At 43.5% G+C, this 22908-nt stretch overlaps 1 protein-coding gene across 2 annotated transcripts; it reads right to left on the bottom strand.

Annotated features, from left to right (window-relative positions):
• Positions 1 to 215: 215 nt before the first annotated feature.
• Positions 216 to 22646, bottom strand: gmppb (GDP-mannose pyrophosphorylase B). Of its 2 annotated transcripts, none has more exons than XM_055647843.1 (10): positions 22504 to 22646; positions 19999 to 20133; positions 18752 to 18832; positions 17757 to 17805; positions 16149 to 16291; positions 14916 to 15074; positions 11496 to 11574; positions 7130 to 7257; positions 2769 to 2951; positions 216 to 1702 (listed from the first exon to the last, which is right to left on the bottom strand). In XM_055647843.1, exons 2-10 carry the CDS (start codon positions 20125 to 20127, stop codon positions 1571 to 1573), a joined length of 1083 nt encoding a protein of 360 aa, XP_055503818.1. In that variant the 5' UTR covers positions 20128 to 20133; positions 22504 to 22646; the 3' UTR covers positions 216 to 1570. The 2 variants fall into 2 exon arrangements, with proteins under 2 accessions (XP_055503818.1, XP_055503817.1); XM_055647842.1 differs by having other exon boundaries at positions 22452 to 22603.
• Positions 22647 to 22908: the final 262 nt, after the last annotated feature.

Here is a 22908-nt window from a genome sequence, read left to right as displayed (position 1 = left end):
GATTTAACCTATCCATTTGCTCACTGTACACGTGAGTATGAGTCTATATCATACACTGAAATTCAGAGGAGGACTTGATCTCCAAACTAGACTCTAGCAAGTGCCACCTTTGAATGGTACTCTGGTCACAGCTTTCGGAGGTCACCAAGGGTAGATCAAGGTTATTACTTCAGCTGCAGTTAAGAGTAAACCATATATGTGACAAATGCAAATAAGTACAGAATTTTCATATTTCATTTAAAACGTGCAAAAGTTAATTGGAGAAGAAATGATTTAGTGCAACCAGGAATCAATAACAATATAATCATATCAACATTAAAGACAGTTCTGCCTGCTGCAACACGAGCAAGGGAATGTTGAGTTAAATCTTTGAAACTTCCCCCTGACCACTTTCAATCATTCCTCAAAGAATGAAATAATCAATTTTAAAAAACACATGGCCATCTCAGCCATGTAAATGCTAAAAGTATCCTTGATCACCATGAGAGGCAAACAAACATAAGAGCCTTTGTGTTAGATTATATTTAGAACAGATTGAAAGACGAAAAGACTACTGCTAGAGCCTGCACTGTTCTTCTCAACTATGTTTGCACAAAACTTCAGGATTTATCTGGATAAAATACAACAGAAGGTTCCATTCATTTACAGGCACTTCAATGGCCAATTACCCAACTAATCAAACAAAATGATCCTTCTGATAGCAAGTAATTCTACAATTCCAAATAAAGTATAGTTTTTGAAACAGTAAACAAATTAATAAAACTAGTTCACATGAGAAACCCAGGTGGTATTAATTTGGGTATTTGCTTATATTTCTAAACAATCTAGCCTGCACATGCATGTGAAAATAAAGTTAACGCTAAAATTATAGAGGCAAGCAGCATCAATCTTGCATGACTCAGCACAGTGCAATCATATCTGACCCGACATTCTTCTCGACCCCTGTTATAACCATGTAAAACTACATTTAAGATGCTGGATGTCAAGGATTAAGACCAATCTCTATACAGTTAGTTAATCAGGTTTGACCATGGGCTTTCTATCCTTTCACTTTTATAACAAGCAAAGACTGCAGACTTCAAGATCGTTCTAAAGAACATGCCATTTCATCAAGTGAATCAGACAAATTCAGTGGTTAAATTACACACACACTGTTAAAGAGTTGTTATAACAGTCAGTAAGTGAGGTTCAAGAGTAAACACAATGAGTGCTTTGCTTTTAGGGGGCACATCTTTCCCAAGTAATATTTTAAAAGCCATCCTCCCTAGGATATTTACTGGATCCAATCTTGTATCAGACTTACTCCCTCGACAGGGAGTAATTCCAAGTTGCGAGTATTTAAGGCAAATCAAATCGCAACCATTTTAAGCGGAACTCTCTTCACACGCATGGGTATATGATGCAGTTTAAACAGCATTGTTAGTGATTTGTCGCTGTCCGATTCAGGTTCAGCAAGGTGAGTTTTCAAAGTACCCAGACCCTTATTCATAACTTCATTAGTAGCTCCATTCCACCTTGTTGCAACTGGCAGAGCTCAGCCCTTCAGCTTGGGCTCAGGCACAGCCGTGATCTACATGATGATCTTGGGCTCGGGCACAGAGTCAGCAATAGACTTGTGAGGTAGGACATTGGCTCCATTCAAGTAGAGTTCATCTTTCACAATCACATCCTCTCCCAGCACTGCAACATTCTCCATTCGCACCTGCAAGCAAATAGACAACAATCAACCCAAACAATGCCAGTGGCAATTCTGTACCTGCCCTGTGTTAGAACAAAGCGGCAACCTGACTTAGGATGACAGGGTTTATGTCACAGGCATCAGAATATCAGGAAGAAATGAAGACATCCCAGTGGACAGGCTACAAGATCATTACTCGGCTACAAAACTTTCTCATTCAATATTTAGATCTATCATGTATAAATGACCAGCACCTCTGCCATTATCCCTGCTTCAATTTCCTGATTGAGCAAACTCTCCAAACCATTGAAAGCTCCTGTTTAACTCCGACTGTGTCTAATTAGACGTTATTGATTGTTGGCAGCAGTTTGTCCAGCAGAAGGAATCAGTGCTGCAATTTCCTGGAAGGGGTGCTTAAAATATAAGCTTTAGAATATAAAGCAACATACGTGCATTTGAGCAAGAGTCACACATCAAACAAATTGGATCTTCTCCCCTTTTCCATATTTTTACACCCATAGACCAACATTTTGCTTATTTCTCTCTTGTCGTGAGGAGTTTGGGAACTAAGTGATCCTCAGCAGGATGTGGGAGCTGAACAAGTGATATCAACCTAGTTCACCATCTCCAAGTACTCCAACTGCCTATTACTACACAGCACAAGTCCAAGTGCAACATGCTATGGGACATAAGGGTGGCACAGCGGTAGTTGCTGCCTTACAGTGCTTGCAGCGCCAGAGACCCAGGTTCAATCCTGGCTACAGGTGGTGTCTTTACAGAGTTTGTACGTTCTTCCCGTGACCACGTGGGTTTTCTCCGACCTCTTCGGTTTCCTCCCACACCACAAAGACGTATAGGTTTGGATGTTAATTGGCTTGGTATAAATGTGAATTGTCCCTAGAAGTGCCGGTTGCCACGCGGTATCTCTAAACAATAGCAAATGCTGGGCGAGAGGAGCCGTGAGGCCCCAGGGAGTACAGCCAGGAAACAGGGAAACACAATGATTCTGCTCCTTCTTTCCTTCTCCCCCCCCCCCCCCCTTCTTCCCCCTTTCTCATCACCACACCCCCTCACCTTCACAACCACTTACCCACTGACCCACATCAGAGCTCCAGCCAATGATGCAGGACTCCAGCCAGGAATGGGAGCGAATCCTCGAGTCTTTCAGAACTGTGCAGCGCTTTATCCGCACTCCATCCTCAATCACCACTCCTGGGCCGATCGTCACATTGGGACCAATGGCGCATTTCTCTCCAATCTGAGCACTTGGGTCCTAAGAGAAAGAACAATACATTGATTGCAAGTCTCGTAATCTGCAATACAGTGCCCTCTATAATGTTTGGGACCAAGACCCATCATTTATTTATTTGTCTCTGTACTCCACAATTTGAGATTTGTAATAGAAAAACAATCACATGTGGTTAAATTGCACATTGTCAAATTTTAATAAAGGTCATTTTTATACATTTTGGTTTCACTATGTCGAATTTACAGCAGTGTTCATATAGTCCCCCCCTCAATTTCAGGGCACCATAATGTTTGAGACACAGCAATGTCATATAAATGAAAGTAGTCTTGTTTAGTATTTTGTTGCATATCCTTTACATGCAATGACTGCTTGAAGTCTGCAATTCATGGACATTGCCAGTTGCTGGGTGTCTTCTCTGCTGATGCTCTGCCAGGCCCGTATTGCAGCCATCTTTAGCTTATGCTTCTTTTGGGGGCTAGTCCCCTTCAGTTTTCTCTTCAGCATATAAAAGGCATGCTCAATTGGGTTCAGATCGGGTGATTGATTTGGCCACTCAAGAATTGACCATTTTTTTAAGCTTTGAAAAACTCCTTTGTTGCTTTAGCAGTATGTTTGGGATCATTGTCTTGCTGTAGAATGAACCGCCGACCAATGAGCCTTGAGACGTTTGTTTGAACTTGAGCAGATAGGATGTGTCTATACACTTCAGAATTCATTATGCTACTATCATCAGCAGTTGTATCCTCAATGAAGATAAGTGAGCCAGTACCTTCAGCAGCCATACATGCCCAGGCCATAACACCCTCACCACCGTGTTTCATAGATGAGGTGGTATGCTTTGGATCTTGGGCAGTTCCTTCTGTCCTCCATATGCCATCACTCTGATATGTAAATCTTCATCTCATCTGTCCACAAAACCTTTTTCCAGAACCGTGGTTGCTCTTTTAAGTACTTCTTGGCAAACTGTAACCTGGCCATCCTATTTTTGCGGCTAACCAGTGGTCTGCTCATGAAGTCTTCTGCGGACAGTGGTCGTTAACAAATGCACACACCTGATTCTTGAAGAGTGTTTCTGAACTGTCGTCCAGGTGTGTGGGGATTTTTATTTTATGTGGGGTCTTCCTTGATCTGCCAGTCCCTTTGCGATTAGTAAGCTCACCAGTGCTCTCTTCTTAATGGTGTTCCAAACAGTTGATTTTGGTAAGCCTAAGGTTTGGCTGATGTCTCTAACAGTTTTATTCTTGTTTCTCTCTCATAATGGCTTCCTTGATTTTCATTGGCACACTTTGGTCCTCATGTTGATAAACAGCAATAAAAGTTTCCAAAGGTGATGGAATTTGAGGAAAGACTAGGTGCTGAGAGCTGCATTGAGGCAGCAATTAAACAAACCTGACAAGTACAAACACCTGTGAAGCCATGTGTCCCAAATATTATGGTGCCCTGAAATGGGGGTCTATGTATAAACACAGCTATAATTTCTACATGGTGAAACCAAAATGTATAAACTGCCTTTAATAAAATCTGACAATGTGCACTTTATCCACATGTGATTTTTCCTATTACAAAACTCAAATTCTGGAGTACAGAGACAAATAAATAAATGATGGGTCTTTGTCCCAAACATTATGGAGGGCACTGTGGGCAGAGTTAAATATTACAAGCTAAATGTAAAGATTGAAATACAAAGGGATCATCACACAAAATCGAACATTGGATTTTCACGTTTGACCTGGATGCTACTGTCATGCCTTTTGGCATTAAAGATCCTGTTTGAAGTGACTAGCCAGTCCGAACGCTGCTCCTGCACTTCACCCTAAAGCTTGTAAATCCACTCCAAGTGACAATGTCACTTACAGTAGATAGGCATGCTCGGTCAGACAGGGGTTGGATCACAGACACATTATTTGGGCAGGAGGAAGGTGCCATACACCGCAAGGTACGAGATTGGAGAGTGCTTAGTGTTTGTACTGGTTCCCAAGAGCAACAGCCTTCTCTGCAATTTTTAGAAGCAATTATCCTCGTAGATGATTTATATGAATGTTGCCAGGCCTCGGAGACCAGAGCTATAAGAATGTGAGGTGTTGCATTTTGGGAAGTCTAACATGGGCAGTAACTACACCATGAATGGTAAAGCTCTGGGGAGTGTTGTAGAGGAGAGGGATCTAGGAGTACAGGTGCATGGTTTCTTGAACGTCGAGTCGCGGGTAGATAAGGTGGTCAAAAAGGCTTTGGCAACATCCTCGTAAATCTTCTCTGAACCCTTTCCAGCTTGACAATATCTTTCCTATAACATGGTGCCCAGAACTGAACACAATACTCCAAATGAGGTCTCACCGACGTCTTATAAAACTGCAACATGACCTTCTAACTTTTATACTCAATACTCTGACTGATGAAGGCCAATGTACCAAAAGCCTTTTTGACCACCTTATCTACCTACGACTCGACCTTCAAGAAACCATGCACCTGTACTCCTAGATCCCTCTCCTCTACAACACTCCTCAGAGCCCTACCATTCACGGTGTAGGTCCTGCCCATGTTAGACAAAAATGGGTGAATGGAACATGCTGCCAGAGGAGGTAGATGAGGCTGGGACTATCCCAACGTTCAAGAAACAGACATATGGATAGTACAGGTTTGGGGGGATATGGACCAAACACTGGCACTACAGTAGTCCCACGGGCAGGTGGGGCAACTGTAGTGTTGGCCGGTGTGGAAAAGTTGGACTGAAGGGCCTGTTTCCACACTGTACGCTCTATGACTCTATAGAGGTTGGGCAATCTAGTACTTCATTCCTATTTCTGGGCTGTGTTACAATGAAGTACAATCCCAAAAGCTTTGTTCACCCCTAGGAGCTGTACAATCCCTTTACACTGAAAGGCAAATGAAACTCAGATTGTAATTAACAAGCAACCAATTGTAATGGGAAGGAAACTTGTTGGCTTCATCTGCACTATGTAGTCGACTTGACCAACCTTACAAAAGTCTTGGTCTAGCTTGTAGCTTCATTGCATTGTACTGGAAATACTGGTCAGACATTGCCACCTGCTGGGGATTGGGACACTTTGCCAACACAGATGAGTCTATCCTCTCACTATAGATGTCCACAATGCCAGCAACCTAAAGACACATAGATCATATGAAATATGGTAAAGCCAGCGAGGCTCAACCTGAAACATGAATTTAGACAGACGTAGTTGCACAAGAAAAGTTGCTTAATCATGGTGAATCAGATTGCCATGTGAAAACACACAAAATACATAGAAACATGGAAAATAGGTGCAGGATTAGGCCATTCGGCCCTTCGAGCCAGCACCACCATTGAATAAGATCATGGCTGATCATCTAAAATCAGTACCCGTTCCTGCTTCTCCCCCATATCCCTTCATTCTATTAGCCCTAAGAGCTAGATCTCTTGAAAACACCCAGTGAGAGTTAGATTTAGCTCTTTGCAACAAACAACTTTGGGCTTCTGACCAATTACACAATGATCACATGCATATCATGGTTCATCACAGGGGGTGCATGACGATATTGTATGCAGTCTTGATATTGCATGCTGCAGAAACTGTTCCAGAGTCTAAATACCAGCTCAACATAGCGGCTGCTGTTTGTGTGCTCCAGTGCAACTTCTCAAACCAGCCTAGTTTGCTGAGCAGGCGTTAGTAGGACAGGGGATCTCCTTTCCCTCTCCAGTACCCTCTGTTATCAGGAGCGCAGCCAGGTTGGGCTGGAGAGATCCAGGCCCCCAGTTACACCTGGGATTGGTGAAGCTGATGAAGTACACTGTTGGGACATTAATAGCCCATTATCTGTTATTTGCACTTTATCAGTTTATTTATTCATGTGTGCATATATTTATATAATGGTATATGGACACACTGATCTGTTTTGTAATCAATGCCTACTATGTTCTATTGTGCTGAAGCAAAGCAAGAATCCCATTGTCCTATCACGGACACATGACAATAAACTCACTTGAACTTGAACATTGCATGAAATCCAATGTATTGGCTGATGGCAGCACCTGACCCAAGCCAAAACCTTGTTGCAAAGCCAAGGCCGCTGACCCAAAGATTGGCCAGGGAGTCGGCTTGCTAACAGATAACATGCAAGTCATAAGTTTCCTTAACGCAAATGCCCCAAAAGATGAATCAGGAAACAAGCTCAAGGTACATGAGCCATCAGGATCTGCAGCTTACCACCAGCACATTTCCAACAATTCCAGGCCCTTGGTGCAGTCTGTCCGGTGCTTTATGTCGTAGGGACTGTAAATACATGCACATTCCAGTCAAGAAGTCTTTGGGCTGCCCGATGTCCATCCAGAATCCTGCACACAAGAATACAATTGCATCAGCTGCTAAGGCCAGAGATTTGGTACCAGAGCTTCAACTGGGATCGGCATTCAATGTGGAAATCACGTTCCGCTCAGTAGAACCAATCAGAAACTGCGATTGCATCAACCCTCAACATTATCGATATTGCCCAATTACCTTCTTCCCTAGATCTTTTCAAGAACAGATTGTACGAAGGCAGATCAGCTGGCAGAATGGGCAAGTGGCAGACAAAATCTAAGTTGAAGTGTAGTAGGTGAGAGGTAGAATAAAAGACAATATAGACCAAGTGACACAGATCCAAAGGATGTACATGAACACAGACCTGGGCGTCTATGTGTTTACATGTCTATGTGTGAAAATGGCAGGGCAGGTTAAGAGAGGATCCTCAGTGTGATAAATGGGGTACAAATACAGATAATTTAGGTTGAGCCTGTTTTGGCCACATGGAGAATTGCTTCTAGTTCTGGCCGTCTAATTTTAGGAGGATGTGAAGGTCCTCGAGATGGTGCGAGGAAGATTTACCAGTAATTTTCCAGAGACGAGGGGTTTTAGAGCCGAGATACTGGAGCAAAGTTGATGGAGAGGAGGTTTCAGAGAGGTGCACAAGATCATTACTACAATAAATGGGGAGAGTTGGTGATACTGTTCTTATTAGTTTGACCAGAGTGCTTGGATTTAAGATCTTTGGTAAAGGTACACAGCAGATGTGAGGATAAACACATTCTCCCTTGTGCAGTCATCTCTGCTTTATAAACCAAATGTCCAAAATTTACTTGCTCTAGGCGTTAGGAATTGAATCAATCCATGCCTTTAAAAAACTTAGATAGTCACAAGGGGGGAATATCTGCAGGATTTTTGGGAGAACAAAATGGCCAAGTGCGATTGTTTATCAAGATTTAAATGCTTCTTTCAATCTTCCCTGTTCTTGTGTTTTGCTGAACTATCCACACAGCAAACCTCTATCCTCACTAAAGCCTTGACATCTTTTCCCATGTGGTGTATAGAACTGGCCACAGAGAGGTTAATTATAAGTTTGACGTCACATCCTTGCCTTCAGCTGGATTGAATCCACAAATATGCATCCATCACAATAGCCATCCAAAAATATATCAATCCCAAAAGCTTCAATTAGCCAACAACCTTAGCTCTTTGGGAAGACAATTCCAAATTTGCTTTACTTGTGTGTATACTTCTTCCCAGCTTTATATATAAATGCTGTGTCTCTAAGAGGGCACCAAAGGGAAGAATATATTTATTGCAGCTAGTTTCCCATTCCATACTAAATCAGAACCATTGCTGGTTTGGATGGTGTTGAAAATTAGAGCAGGTAATGTGACAGTGGAAGTGACTCCTGTGTAGGTTATGAAAAAAATCAGTGGAGGAAAAAGTGAATGGATCAGACACTGTGGTGAATTGGGATCCTCTGAAAACCAACAGCAGACTCTCCCTTAGGAGCTTAACCTGCAGGCAAAAGGGCAGCACAGATGCACAGCTAGTAGAGCAGCTGCCCCACAGTGACAGAGACGTGGGTTCAATCTTGATCTCAGGTGCTGTCTGTATGGAGTTTGCACCTTCTCCCTGTGAGAGTGTGAGTTTCTTCCGGGTGCTCCCGTTTCCTGTGACATCTCAAAGATGTACGGATTTATAGGTTATTTAGCCTCTGTAAATTGCTCCCCGTGTGTAAGGAGTGGCTGAGAAAGTGGGATAACATAGTACCAGTGTGAACGAGCGATTAATAGTTGGCATGGACTTGGTGTGATGAAGGCCTGCTTCCATGTTGTATCTCTAAAACTAAAAAACTAAACTAAAAGCACCTCAAGATCGACTCCTGGGATTGCAGAAACAATGCTCACTTGAAAGAAGATGCGATCCAGAGCTCTTGAGCTGGGTCACCAGTACTGATAGAGGTATCAAACATTAGAACACAGAATTTTGGTCGCTGGTTTAGGTCCCTGGGACTGAAGTACCCTGCACTCAGATTCAATCCCTGCCGATCTTGAGGCACAGCAACGACAGTGGGACATTGGGTAAAAAACCTACCCCTAATGTCCTCCCTTCCAGTCCTCCAATTAGTATTTGTGTGCCCAGGATCAGTAATGAAACCTTCTTATGGCTAAACTCTCACCAACATTCATAACAGCTTTAGGGAGATGTATCTCACGATGGACAAATGAGATTGGACTGTAATTTCAACAGCACAAAATGACCCAAGCTGAAGATTCGAGCCAGGACGGAGAGCAGAGCAGAGCAGAGGTGTGAAGGTTTCAAAAGGCACTTTTTGATTGGCTCATTGAGGAGCACAACAGCCAATAAGAAGTAGTGAAGGTATAGCAGAGCAGCCTGCTGGGAGTGATGAGGGCATGTTTAGTTGAGGATACAGTGCAGAAACAGGCTGCACCGACCAGTGATCCCCGCACACTAACACTGCACATACTAGGCACAATTTTACCAAGCCAATTAACCCACAAACCTATACATCTTTGGAATGTGGGAGAAAACTGGAGAAAACCCACGCAGGTCATGGGGAGAATGTACACTTTCTGTACAGACATCACCCATAGTCAGGATCAAACCCAGGTCTCTGGTGCAGTAAGGCAGCAGCTCTACCGTTGCGCCACCGTGCCATAAGCTGATGGACGATCAGCCATGATCACAATGAATGGCGGTGCTGGCTCGAAGGGCCAAATGGTCTCCTCCTGTCTATTTTCTATGTCTATGTTTCTAAGTATTGAGGCTTTGATTCGAAAAGCTTCTTCAGCGAGAAGGTCAAGCTGATGGTGACAAAAAGATACAGTAAAATCTTTCTGTGTTTTTCTTCTTGTCCAAGTGCAGTTGGCATGTCAGTTAGGGCAGTGCTCCTCCAGCACGATGTGAGAAGACATGGAAACTTCCAGTGTCCCCGAGGATTACGCCTGTGGGAGGTTCGTCCAGCTGCAGCTCATGACTGACTATGTTCGGGAACTGGAGCTGCAGCATTACAAACTCAGGATCGTCCAGGACAATGAGAGAGTCACCGACAGGAGATACACTGAGGTGGTCACATCCAAGATGCACAGCAAAAGTAGTTGGGTGACCATCAGGAAAAGAGTGCAATACCCTCGAAAACACATATACTTCTTTGGATACTGCTGGGGGAATGACTGTGCAAGAGAAAGCAGCAGCTTCCAAGTCTGTGACTCTGAGGCACAGCAAGATGCAGGTGGTTAGACAAGGCTACAGTGATAGGAGAATTGATAGTGAAAGGTACAGACAGGAGGTTCTGCAGCTGCAGGCAGGACTACAGGATGGTGTGTTGCTTCCAGGCTGCAGAGCATTCTCAAGAGTGGATGGGCAGCCAGAGGTTGGTGTGCACATCGGTACCAACAGATAGTGAGGAAGAGGGGCGAGGTCCTGCCGAGTGAATATAGTGGATTACTCCAAATGCAGCCTAACCAAAGTCCTATACTGCTACACCATGACTTCCTGACATAATCAATGCCCTAAGCATTGAAGGCAAGCATACCGTATGCCTTCTTTCCCACTCCATCCACGTGTATTGCCACTTTCAGGCAGATGTGGACTTGTACATTATGTACGTCCCAAGATCACTCTGTACATTAATGCTGTAAAGGATCTTGCCATTTGGTCCCCTTATATTTGATATCCCAAAGTACAAAATCTTGCACTTACTCAGATTAAATTCTATCTGCTGTTTCCCATCCCCCCCCCCCCCCCCCCCCCCCCCCCCCCCCCCCCCCCCCCATGGATCTGATCTATTCTGCCGTATGCTTTGCCATCCTTCCTCATAGTCCACAACTACAACAATCTTGTTGTCATCTGCAAACTTACTAGCTGATCCATCTACATTTATATCCAAGACATTTACATATATATCACACACACCAGAGGTCCAGCACAGATCCCTGTGGAACTCTATTGATCATAGACCTCCAATCAGAATAACAACCTTACCCCACAATCCTGTCTTCTATTAATAAGCCAGTTCTGAACCCATACAATCAAGTCACTGTGAATCCCATGTATCTTCTGGATCAGCCTGCCATGGGGACTTTATCAAGGGCCTTACACAAATCCATATAGGCAACATCCACCGCCCTACCTTCATCAATACTTTGTCACCTCCTCAAACAACTAGATAAAGTTAGTAAAACTCAATGAAGCTCAGAGATTTTGAATTGTAGGAAGAAATCTGGATGCCACATTCCAGGCCTTTTTTGGGCACATTCCTCACCTTGCAGCTCCATGGCATACAGCTGCCCCTCCTGTGCCATGACGGGGAAAATCTCCTTCTCTATTGATGTTGGCCTGAGCTGCAGAAAGACAAACAACATGCAGAGTCAACATCGCTAACCTTGCCTACACCAATGCAGGCAAAAGCTTTCAAATCCCTGGGACTTGATGGTCTGCATTCTGGAATTTGATAAATGGATACCGAATCTATGGATGAAACTGGTGTGACTCTTCCCCTCCTCCCTCCTCCCTGTTGTCTGTGGTCACATGGATTTCCCCTGGTGCTCCAGGTTCCTCCCATATTCCATAAGCATGCGAGTTGGTAGTTTAATTTTCCAATTGACCCTAACATGTTAGATGAGTGGTGAAATCGGGGATTTGACAGATATGTAGGGTGTTATCCCATATTGTGGATGATGAAATTACCTTATTCTACATCTTAAGGAAATACGGAAAGTGAAGTCATCAATCAAGTGATAACAACACACGTAGAAAAGCACAAATTGATTAGACAGTCAATATGGCCTTGTGAAGAGAGAAATTATGCTTGTCAAAGGTTTTTCTGTCAAAAATTGTCTGGAAGGCTGAAGAATCAGTGGAGGTTGTATTTTTATGTTGTTGAAGAGTTTACGATAAAGTATCACATAAAAAAGTTGTTACACAAGTCACAGTTTGCAGCTAAATAAAACTGGTTAGGCCACATTTGGTGTATTGAGTGCAGTTATGGTCACCATATTACAGGAAAGAATGAGAGGAAGCAGAGGGTACAGAAGAGGCTTACTACGGTAGACAATGTGCTGGAATAACTCAGCAGGTCAGGCCGCATATCTATCAGTCTGAAGAAGGGTCCATACTGGAAACATCACCTATTCATGTTCTCCAGAAATGCTGCCTGACCTGCTGAGTTGCTCCAGCGCTTTGTGTGTTTTTTTTAAACAAGCATCTATTGTTCGATTTGTAGAGATTAGTTTAGAGATATAGCGCGGAAACAGGCCCTTCGTCCCGAGTCCGCAACGACCAGCAATCCCAGCACATTAACACTATCCTACACACACTAGGAACAAGTTACACTTATACAAAGTCAATTAACCTACAAACCTGTACGTCTTTGGAGTGTGGGAGGAAACCGAAGATCTTGGAGAACGTACAAACTCCGTACAGCACCCGTTTAGGCTAAGACCGTGAAAGTTTAAAGGAGATTTACAAGACATTTTTTTTAATATACACAAAGACCAAAAGTTGCAGAGGTGGTGTAAGCCGATACAATAGCACCTGATTAGGAGTCATTAAGAGAGGCACATGAACAGGGATGGAGTGATATTTACCATATACAGGAAGATGGGGCTAGTTTAAATTGATATGATGGTTGGCACTGACATCATGGGACAAAAGCCCTGCTCAGTTGCTGTACTGTTCTATGTTCCATTCATCTCCTTGCCTAGAGTAATTCAGCAGTCAAGAAGCATCTCTGGAGGACATGGATAGGCGATGGTTCAGGCCAGGTCTCTTCTTCAGCCAACACCCAACACTGGTGTTATATCCAACCTCAAATTAAGATTAGAACATACAATACACCAAACTGAGACCAGTATTTCCATTTCCTCAACAATTCCCTTTATCTCTAGATTGTCAGATGTACTGAATTTACTCATTACTGAATAATGAGCTGATCAAATCTGGCATGCAAGCCTATGGCATCTGTGTCTAACGCACACAAAGTCCTGTTCACCCACTGACGTACTCATTGATACAATGGTTAAGCAACAAATAATTTTAAATTCATGCATGTATTTTCAAAACTGTTATCCTCATTCTTCGGAACTCCTGAGAATACAGATCTATCTGATGTGTCTGTTTGTGAGAGGACAGCCCTTTCATCCCAGGAATTAGTGAATCACTTATGGACAGCCTCCAATGCAAACATCTTTTTAAAATATGGCTGCAAATATCTTTTTAAAATACAGCTACATAAATTGTACACTATAGTCCAGGTGTGGACTCAGCAACACCCTGTATACTTGAAACAATACTTTGCAAATTCTAAACTCCACTTAGCAATACAGCCCAGAATGTAATTACCCTTCCTAACCGTTTGCGATTCATGCACAAGAACACCTAGATCCCTCTGCACTCCTTCCCCTTGCAGTCTCTCCCCATTTAGATCATACATTGAGATTTATCTTTATTGAAATGCATGACCACACACATTCACACAATGAATTCTATTTGCCAAGTTATCAACCACTCACTCATCATAACCATATCCTGTTGCAGAGTCCATTTCAACATACCCTTTGAATATGTTATTTGTATTTAGCAGCTATGTGTCTATGAGAACATTCATTATTTTAGGATTACAGCTTAGAATCACAGCAGGCCACATACTCCAAGGTATCCACAGCAGTTCCCAATTTCATTTTCCTGCAGCCATACAAATTACTTTTCAAGTGCTGAGAAACATTTCCTTTTGAAGTGCCATATTGAATCTGTATCCATCATTCTTACAGGCAGCGAATTCCATTTTTATCACACTGCAGAAAATAAATTGTCGTCGCCAGTTTGAAAGGTGTACACGTGAGCAAATCTTTAAGCCTATTACCCCAGATCCTGAACTTTCTGGAAATGGGAGCAGATTCCACATATCCTATCTTAACACATCAGGGTCTGGTACATTTCCATCAAACTTCCTGTCAATTTTCTTTATGACAAGGAAAACAATCCCAGAGGTACCAGTTAAACCTTGGACCTTGAATCCCTCATCTCCAGTACATTATTCCACAGCCACAGCCAGAGAAGAGGCAAACCTTTTAAATACAACAGGCAAACTTTTCATGCAATGTGAGAAGTTATTGTATTTAAGGAATAACTTTTCTTGGTTGTCTGGTAAAAAGGCCGGGTGTTAAACTAAATACAGGCTTGAACAGAATTAATGTTAAGCAGTAACAAAATCAAAGCATTGGAGGCTCTTTGCACCGAATATTTTTCTTCTCACTAGGGCAACTTTCAAACTGGAGATATAATACAGCAGCTGTTAACAGAAATCGAGTCATTCAGCATTAATTAATTATGCAGAAATGGGCTGATGGGAGAGATATTTTAGTGAAGTACATAGTTAAGAGTATGAACTACTCTACCTTTATTCTTTATCCCCTGGAAGTATTGATAGAACAGAAAAGTGGAAGCCTTATTCCACCTTCCATGATGACATCTACCATGACAAGGTCTGGTGCCATTCATCAGCACTTCCTATGCACCAAGAGTTTGCCAAATGTCCTACTTGTCTGGTAATGAGACCCAAATCCATGCCACCTCCAACATAAAAAGAAACTCTGTAGAGCAATGACATTTCAGCACAAAGCATTGTGAGCTCCACTGTCCTTTAGTCCTGAGATGTTCCTTCTTCTTGGAAAGACAATCATACCTGTATCCTGTTTAAAATTGTGGGGCTGAAGATATACATTCCTGCATTGATCTTGTTCGACACAAACACCCGAGGCTTCTCCACGAATCTGTGTATTCGCCCAATCTCGGCTTCATATATGACCACCCCGTATTTGGATGGTTCCTCCACTTTAGTAACCTGTCAAATGGAAGGATAGGTTAAAGAGGAAAGGAACAAAGTAATTGAAAGTCATCAGGGAAAGGAAGAACCTTTAAAAGACAACTTTGCCTCTCAGCCTCACACAGCTAATTTGCTGCCACTGCAAGAAGGGAGCTCACACTGCTTCATGCTTCATTCAGAACTGGGGCTGGTGGCAGGGAGATTATATTATAAACACGCTTACTTAACTTGAGGCAGTAACCTGCTGTTAGCTGCAAAATACCAGACTACATCTGAGGAAGTGTCTCAACTCGAAACGTCACCCAATCCTTCTCTCCTGAGATGCTGTCTGTCCCACTAAGTTACTCCAGCATTTTGTGTCTACATTCCTCAAGAGTCGAGTCAAAAGTGTTTAATTGTAAATATGTACCAGATATAAAACAATTAAATTCTTACTTATACATATACTAAGTATATAGTAGTTCGTTGCTGAGGTATGGTTATGGTTAGGGTTGTGCCGTATGCTCCAAAAGCCTGATGGCTGATGGGAAGAAGCCATTCTTGAACATGAAAGTAATGGTTATTAGGCTCCTGTATCTTCTTCCCAATGCTAGCAGCAAGATGAGAGCATGGCCAGGGTGGTGTGGATCTTTGATGATACTCCACTTCCTATAGATCCATTCAACGGTGGGGAGCTGGCATTGAGTATTACAGCATTATTTACACCAGATGACAAAGTCTTTATTTTTTATGTTTTGAGGATCTGGGCATCAGCAAAGCCAGCATTCATTGTCCATTCCTAACTGCCTTTCAGATGTCGCACCTACTGCCCTTGTCTTTCTTATGGGTCGAGGTCACAGGTTTCAGAGCTCTATCACAGTAAACTATGTTCGGCACCCACCACAACACACCAGCCCCTGGCCATTTCTTGCAGCTGGTCCAGTTGAGTTTGTAGTCAGTGGTGATCCCCATATGTTGATCGTGGGTAATTCTGAGATCGTAATGTCAATGAACATCAAGATTAGGTGGTTCAACTCTCTGTTCATGGAGATGATCATTCCCCTCCTATGATTTGTCAATTGCTGACCCAATGCTAATGGGCTTTATACTTACCACTATGGTACCTTCCTTCCCATGGTGCTTGTGAAAACGGACCATCTCCTGGAAGGGAAACTCGCAGATTACGTCACTATTTAGGACAAAGAAAGGCTCTGAACTATCGGCAAACAGCTCATGGGCCAGAGCAAGAGGTCCAGCTGCAAATACAAGAATGGGAAAGAGTGAATCCAACAGTTCACTGCTCCTGTTAAAATGTTGAGGTTCAAAAAGCATGCAATTATTTACTAGCTGCAAAACAGTCAATGACTCAGTCTCTAATCCTCTTTCAAAATCTATTCAAACCCTCCATTCACTCCACTTACCACCCTCTCACAGATAGGCTAGCATCAGAAGCAGCAAACCTGTAGGTCTATGAAACAAGTTTCGCCGTCAACGATGGCAGCCTCGCCAACGGTTTCTGTCTTTTCATCTTTTATGTTATTTTTAGTGTGTTTTAAAAAGTATGTGTTAATGTTCTCAGGTTTGTTTTATGTGGGGGGTGGACGGGGGGGGGTCGTGGGAAACTTTTTCCTCAATCTCTAACCTTGCCGGAGATGCGATTGTTTCCCGGACCGTATCTCCGGTCGCTTTGCGACATAACATCATGGAGCTGGCGGCCTTGCTCGAGACGGACTTTGAGCCCCACCGCGGGGACATGGACTTACCATCGGAACCTGCGATCCCTTGCCTGGGATCGACGCTCCAACCGCGGCCTGCGGATTTCAACATCGAGGAGCTCACAGTCTCGGGGAGCTTGATGTCGGGGAGATTCCCGACATCAAGCTCACGGAGATTGATGTCGGGAAGCTCCAAAGTCACAGGAGATTCGTCTCGCCCCGACCTGGGGTCCGAACGCCCGGCGCGGGGAGCTGAGATCCCTCCTGAGGCGGTAGCTTGATCGCCCCAATGCGGAGGGCACGACCGCCGGCTAAGGGAGCCAAGATCGTCCCATCAACAGAAGGCTCGTGGCCCACGACCGCAGGACAAAGAAGGGAAGAGATTTAACTTTTTTATCGCCTTCCATCACAGTAAGGAACGTGGAGGAGTCACTGTGGTGGATGTATATGTTTAAATGTATTTTGGGTGTTTTGTTGCTTTTTAGTGATATGACTATGGCAAATCAAATTCCTCGTATGTTGCAAAACATACTTGGCTAATAAAGTATGATTACGATTATTAAAATGATTCTGAAGTTTCCTATTGAACTTATAAATCAGGGACTAACTGTTTTATTGTCAAATAAATAATATATTAAAGGAGGAAAGTTAAGTTAAACATCTGCCAACTTAAGAGTAAGAGAGGTCACCTGAATGGCCCACACCTCTTCCTATAACTCACCACAATTAATATAGGCAGCCCTCAATGAGTGCATTGTATCTCTTATTGAAGGATATCGTCTATCAAAAGATACATTAATAAACTTTTGTAGGAACTTTGATATCCTGAAACATTTGGTAGACAGGGAAGAATTCAGGATTGCAAAAGAAGTATAAAACTTGATTAATTTGAAGAAACAGTTGATTATTCAATCTGATACATATGTCTCTCTAATTAGTATTAGTGTAGCAAAGGACAAAAATGGACCTTGCAATGCTGCCATTGACACGTAGAGAGATCTCTTACCTGTTCCTAAGGGTTCCTTTTCATGAGACAGTGAGATGCGAATACCCAGCTGAAAGAAGTAATGAAATACACACAGTTACACTACCTTTGCTCCCTCTCTCTCTCTGGTAGTTTGTCATGGGATTTTAATTTAGGTGGCCATTCATCCTATACAGAGCTGGACAAAGAGGATGCATTGGATGGATGTTTAGCAGTTTGACCTGACCAAGTGCTCACCCAACCTGCAGCTCTGAAGTATCCAGAGGTACAAGGTGGTGCCTTCATGCACTGCATTGAGCCCATATTGTAAACCGGCACTTCCTGTGCAATGCTGCACTGTTTGAGGTACTCTTTTTCAGGTCAGATATTAAATGAGTTCTCATTTGTGTTTTGAGCTGGACGGTCCTTGCAGATCCCTTTAAAAGCATTACAAATAGATTTCCCAGAAAATGTCACAATGTTGTTTATGAAATTTGATCGTCTGCAAACTTACTGATGCTTATCGTCAAGGGAAATGTGGAGAAGGCAGGAACTGGGTACTGATTGTAGATGATCAGCCATGATCACATTGAATGGTGGTGCTGGCTCAAAGGGCCGAATGGCCTACTGCACCGGTTGTCTATTATCCCACTTTACAGCATGACCGCCCTTCAAACGTACTTCACATTGAAGTTGGGGGAATCAATTTAGGATTGTACATTCACTTATCTATTTCCCCCTCTCTCATACACATAACATTTGAAAACACAGTTGTTTACTTATTTTTGTTGTGCAAAGTCATTGTACTTCTGATTGGGGCTATTTCCTGCATGATTCTTCCTGCACTCAAACATTTCCCACCCTCTGAAACCAATCGGGTTTGGGTGAAGAATCAATCAAATATAACTGAAAGAAAATTAGATACAGTTTGCTTGGATGAAATTAGGCTGCATCACATAATTTAGTACGAAAGTTTACTTTTGCCTATTACAACCAGAAAAACTGTGATTGTACTGAAAGCATTATTGTAACCTTACCCGCTGTTCCTGTTCCTTCATTTCCTTCTCCAGCATCTCGGACATGTAGCTGACAGCAAGAATCACATGTGATACACCAGCCTATTCAAAACAGTTACACTCCATAAAGAATTGATAAAACTTTCTTCTCATAGATTGCATTTTTGGCTAAAAAATGCCAAGCTCCTGATGAACACATACACCCAATATTGTAACGTGCCAAACAGTAGTTTCCCAGATGTCTTCTGACACATCATTAAATAAGCTTAAGATATATTATACCATCTAAAAAATACTCTACAATTAGAGAAACGTCTCTTCACAGTTTAGATTATTTATTGGATACAGCATTATAACACAATAGCGAAATTGTGTTTACTTTACTTTTAGACTTTAGAAATACAGCACGGAAACGGGCCCTTCGGCCAACCGAGTCCATGCCGATCAGCAATCACTCCGTACACAAACCAACACACACTAGGCACAATTTTACAACTTAGCAAAGTCAATTAACCTACAAACCTGTACATCTGGAGTGAGGGAGGAAACCGGAGCACCCGGAAGCAACCCAAGGGGGAATGGCCAAACTCCGTACAGGCAGCACCCGTAATCAGGATCGAGCTCGGGTCCCTGGCACTGTAAAGCCATTGCACCCAAGAGGGAAATCAAATTGACCACAAATATATTACCCCTAAAGGGCCTGTCCCACCAGCATGCGACGAGCGTGACCAAACGTGGTGGCTTGAGGCGTACGGCCTCGCGGGACTGGTCCCACTTCCAACCGCGGAGCCGTCTGGAGCTGGTCCCCACATCATACTCACCGTACGGCTCAAGCGACCACGTTAGGTCGCACTCGCCGCATGCAGTCGCATGCTGGTGGGACAGGCCCTTAATTAGGAACATCTTGAGCTAATGTACTGTCAACTGAAAGTTACTAAGCACTGTAACTAGACTCTGTAACATTGGTGCTAACAAATTTGAAAGGGGAATATCCAATATCATATCATGTTAGATAATCTGTAATATTTGTGACATATGTTGGAACCCATGAAATGGAAACTGTATGTACAGTGCAGAGGGTATGCAGGTGTTCAAACAAAATAATAGGGTCAATAATGAAAGGATAATTGGGGAACAATAACCCCACAGAAAACCAATCATTGTTACACTCTGACGACATTTCCGTAGGGTGCACAAGTTCATGCCATGGTATTAATTAGCACCATTCTCTCCATTGAGACATTCTGCCACAAAGTCGCTGAGCGTACCTTTACTAAAGCCTCTACTTGATGCAGAAGAATTGGCTTGTTGCAAAAGTCCACCAGTGGTTTTGGAACACTGAGCGTCAGCGGTCGTAACCGTGTACCATAGCCGCCAACCAAAATTAATGCTTTCATCTTCACCTGCAAAACAAAATTGGAAATCTAATCTCTCACTATGTTTCAGACGTGGAAACTGCTGTAGTAATGGGGCATTCAAATGCTACGATACACGAATAACAACAACTTAATTATAGATATACCAAATGAAGCATCATAAAGGCGTATGTGGGAATGCACATCATCCTATCCTTCCCTTTGTTGTACTCATGTTGTTACTACTTCAAATATTCCATGAACATTATATTTTTCACAAGAAAAACCATCAAACTCTTTATTGAGATTTCTGCAATTGCCATTGTACCAAATAGCCTTTACTGAATAGCCTGTCGAGCCACTGTCTTACAGCACCAAATACCCAGGTTCAATCCCGACCTCTGGTGCTGTTTGTATACAGTCAGAGTGTTTTTTCCCTTGTGAATGTATGTGATTCCTCCAGGTACACTGGTTTTCTCACACATATGGGTTAATTAATTACTTCAAATTGCACCTAGTGTGTACGTTGAGTGGCAGAATCTGGGGAGGGTTGATGGGAATGTGTGAACGGGATTATTGTAAGACTTGTGCAATTGAGTGGTTGATGGGCAACATGGACTCGGTGGGCCAAAGAATGTATCAATCTCTATGAAGTCACAAACCACATTTTAGATGACTTTGTTCTTAATACTTTCCTATTATGTATTCCCCCTAAATGAAAGCATTAAAAAATATATAACAACACAACAGCTGATACAATAGAGGAATAACTGAAGTTAGGCACTAACATGAGTTTATCAATTGCACGAAAAAGCAGTTTTGTGGAGATTTTTGTTTAATTCAGCTAGTTGTGATCTCAAATTTACTGACTGGAAAGGTGGTAAAAGAAGATTTTATAATTGCACAAGAAAACAGATGAAAAAAATGAAATACAGCAGGGAACTAGAGTAAGAATATAAGGAATCCACATCCAAATCTCCCAGAAGCAACTACAATGGAGTTGCTGGACAGCAGAAAACTACTTCGCTGTAACATTGTATGATCGAAGTTCCCGTCTGCCACTTCTCTTGAATCATCCACCAGCAGACTGCTTGTCCAGCTTCCAGTAAATCGACAAGAGTTTTACAACACCTTCTCTCGCTGCTTTCCCTCGGTGATTCGTCCTGCTCCACCGCTATCCCTCCTTGTCACCTTTCCCTCAGCTAATAATGAACCAGTCATTTCTTATCGTCATCTCAAGGCACCATTCCACATTTCCTTATCGTCGTCTGCTTTGATATGTCGTTTTCACACCTTCCCCATATCTCTGGACTCCCTCTCCCTCGATTCTCAGTCTGAATAAGGATCTTGACCCAAAACATCACCCATTCCTTCTCTCCAGAGATGCTGCCTGTCCCCCTGAGCTACTCCAGCATGTTGTGTCTATCTTCTAGACTTTTCACAATGTTGGTGATATATTTCAAAGTTCATAGGAGAAAAAGCATCAACTAAATTTACCCCTGTTGAACCATTTAAACCATCATCTAAATCTATCTTCAATCAAAGCCCAACTTTCTTAACACGCACCTGACCCCGCCCCCACTTTCCATCTTCATTAGCTTAAACTCATCCAAAGCTCAGCTGGTCAGATCTTAACTTGCACTAAGTCCTCCAGCTCTCATTGATCTGTGTTACCAACAGCAACTCAACATTAGGTTGGATGTCAGTATTCGAATTCTCCCAAGATTTTCAACTCCCTAGGTCTGCAACCACTGTCAGGTTGAGCTCAAAAGTAAACTAGAAGAACAGTATCTCATAATCCATCTATGTAATCAATAATGGTATGAACATTGAATTTACAATATTAGCTAACAAATCCTCTCTGTATCCTTTCTTTCTTTGTTTTCATCCCCCTCACCCAATTTCATGTCCCTTCCCCACCTGGTTCCATTTGACCATCATCCCTCCTTTATCTCGTACCACTTATTACCCTCCTTGCCTATCGAATTCCAGCATCTCCAGCCACTTGTGTCGCCCAGCATCACTTTCCAGCCTCCCACCCAATCCTCCCTAACCGGCCTTGCTCTATCTGCCCAATGTTTTCCTTATTTGTTTCCACCTCTCACCAGCTTCTGTCTCTCAACTTCACCCTACCCAACCTGGTCCCGTCTGCCCACCTTCATTGTCTGGATTCACCTATCACCTGCCTCACAGTTCCTTCACGCCCTCATACCTTCCCTCCACACCCTCTGTCATGGTGACCGGTCTTGACCACTTCTTTCCCTCCACAAATGCTGGCCAACCCACTGAGTTGATCCAGCAATTCGCTTGTTGCCCAAAATCAATGCACCTGCGGCCTCCCGCAGTTTCTGGCTCCCCAGACCTACCCCTACTGAGGATCGCAGGCACAGCCGAGGCTGCACGGCACCGCCGACTCACCGAAGCGGAACACTGCACCACTCACACACTCTCTCCGTCAGTTCGCCCGCCCGCCCGCGGCCTCCCAAACACACGGGACGTGGCACTGCCGCCGCGCCGTAACGCGGCACCAACCAATGGCGGATCGCCTGCGGCTCAGCCGGCCAATGAGAGGTGGGCGAACGAGCGGGTGTGCCGGCGTCCACCAATGAGTGGAGGCCATGTCGAAGGGGTGGGGGAACTCGTCAATGAGGGGAGGCCGTGCCGGGTTTGTCCACCAATGAGGGAAGGCCGGGAAGTGACAAGCAGGAGACGCCGCGGGGAGGGGGGGCCGCTGGGAGGAGGGGCCGCTGGGAGGAGGGGCCGCGGGGAGGAGGAGGGGCCGCGGCCGGGGGAGGAGGGGGGCGGGCGGGAGGAGGGGCCGCT

Source organism: Leucoraja erinacea, chromosome 16 (assembly GCF_028641065.1).
Source record: "Leucoraja erinacea ecotype New England chromosome 16, Leri_hhj_1, whole genome shotgun sequence".
In the NCBI taxonomy this organism is placed as follows: domain Eukaryota; kingdom Metazoa; phylum Chordata; class Chondrichthyes; order Rajiformes; family Rajidae; genus Leucoraja; species Leucoraja erinaceus.
This window is presented reverse-complemented; position numbering and strand designations above follow the sequence as displayed.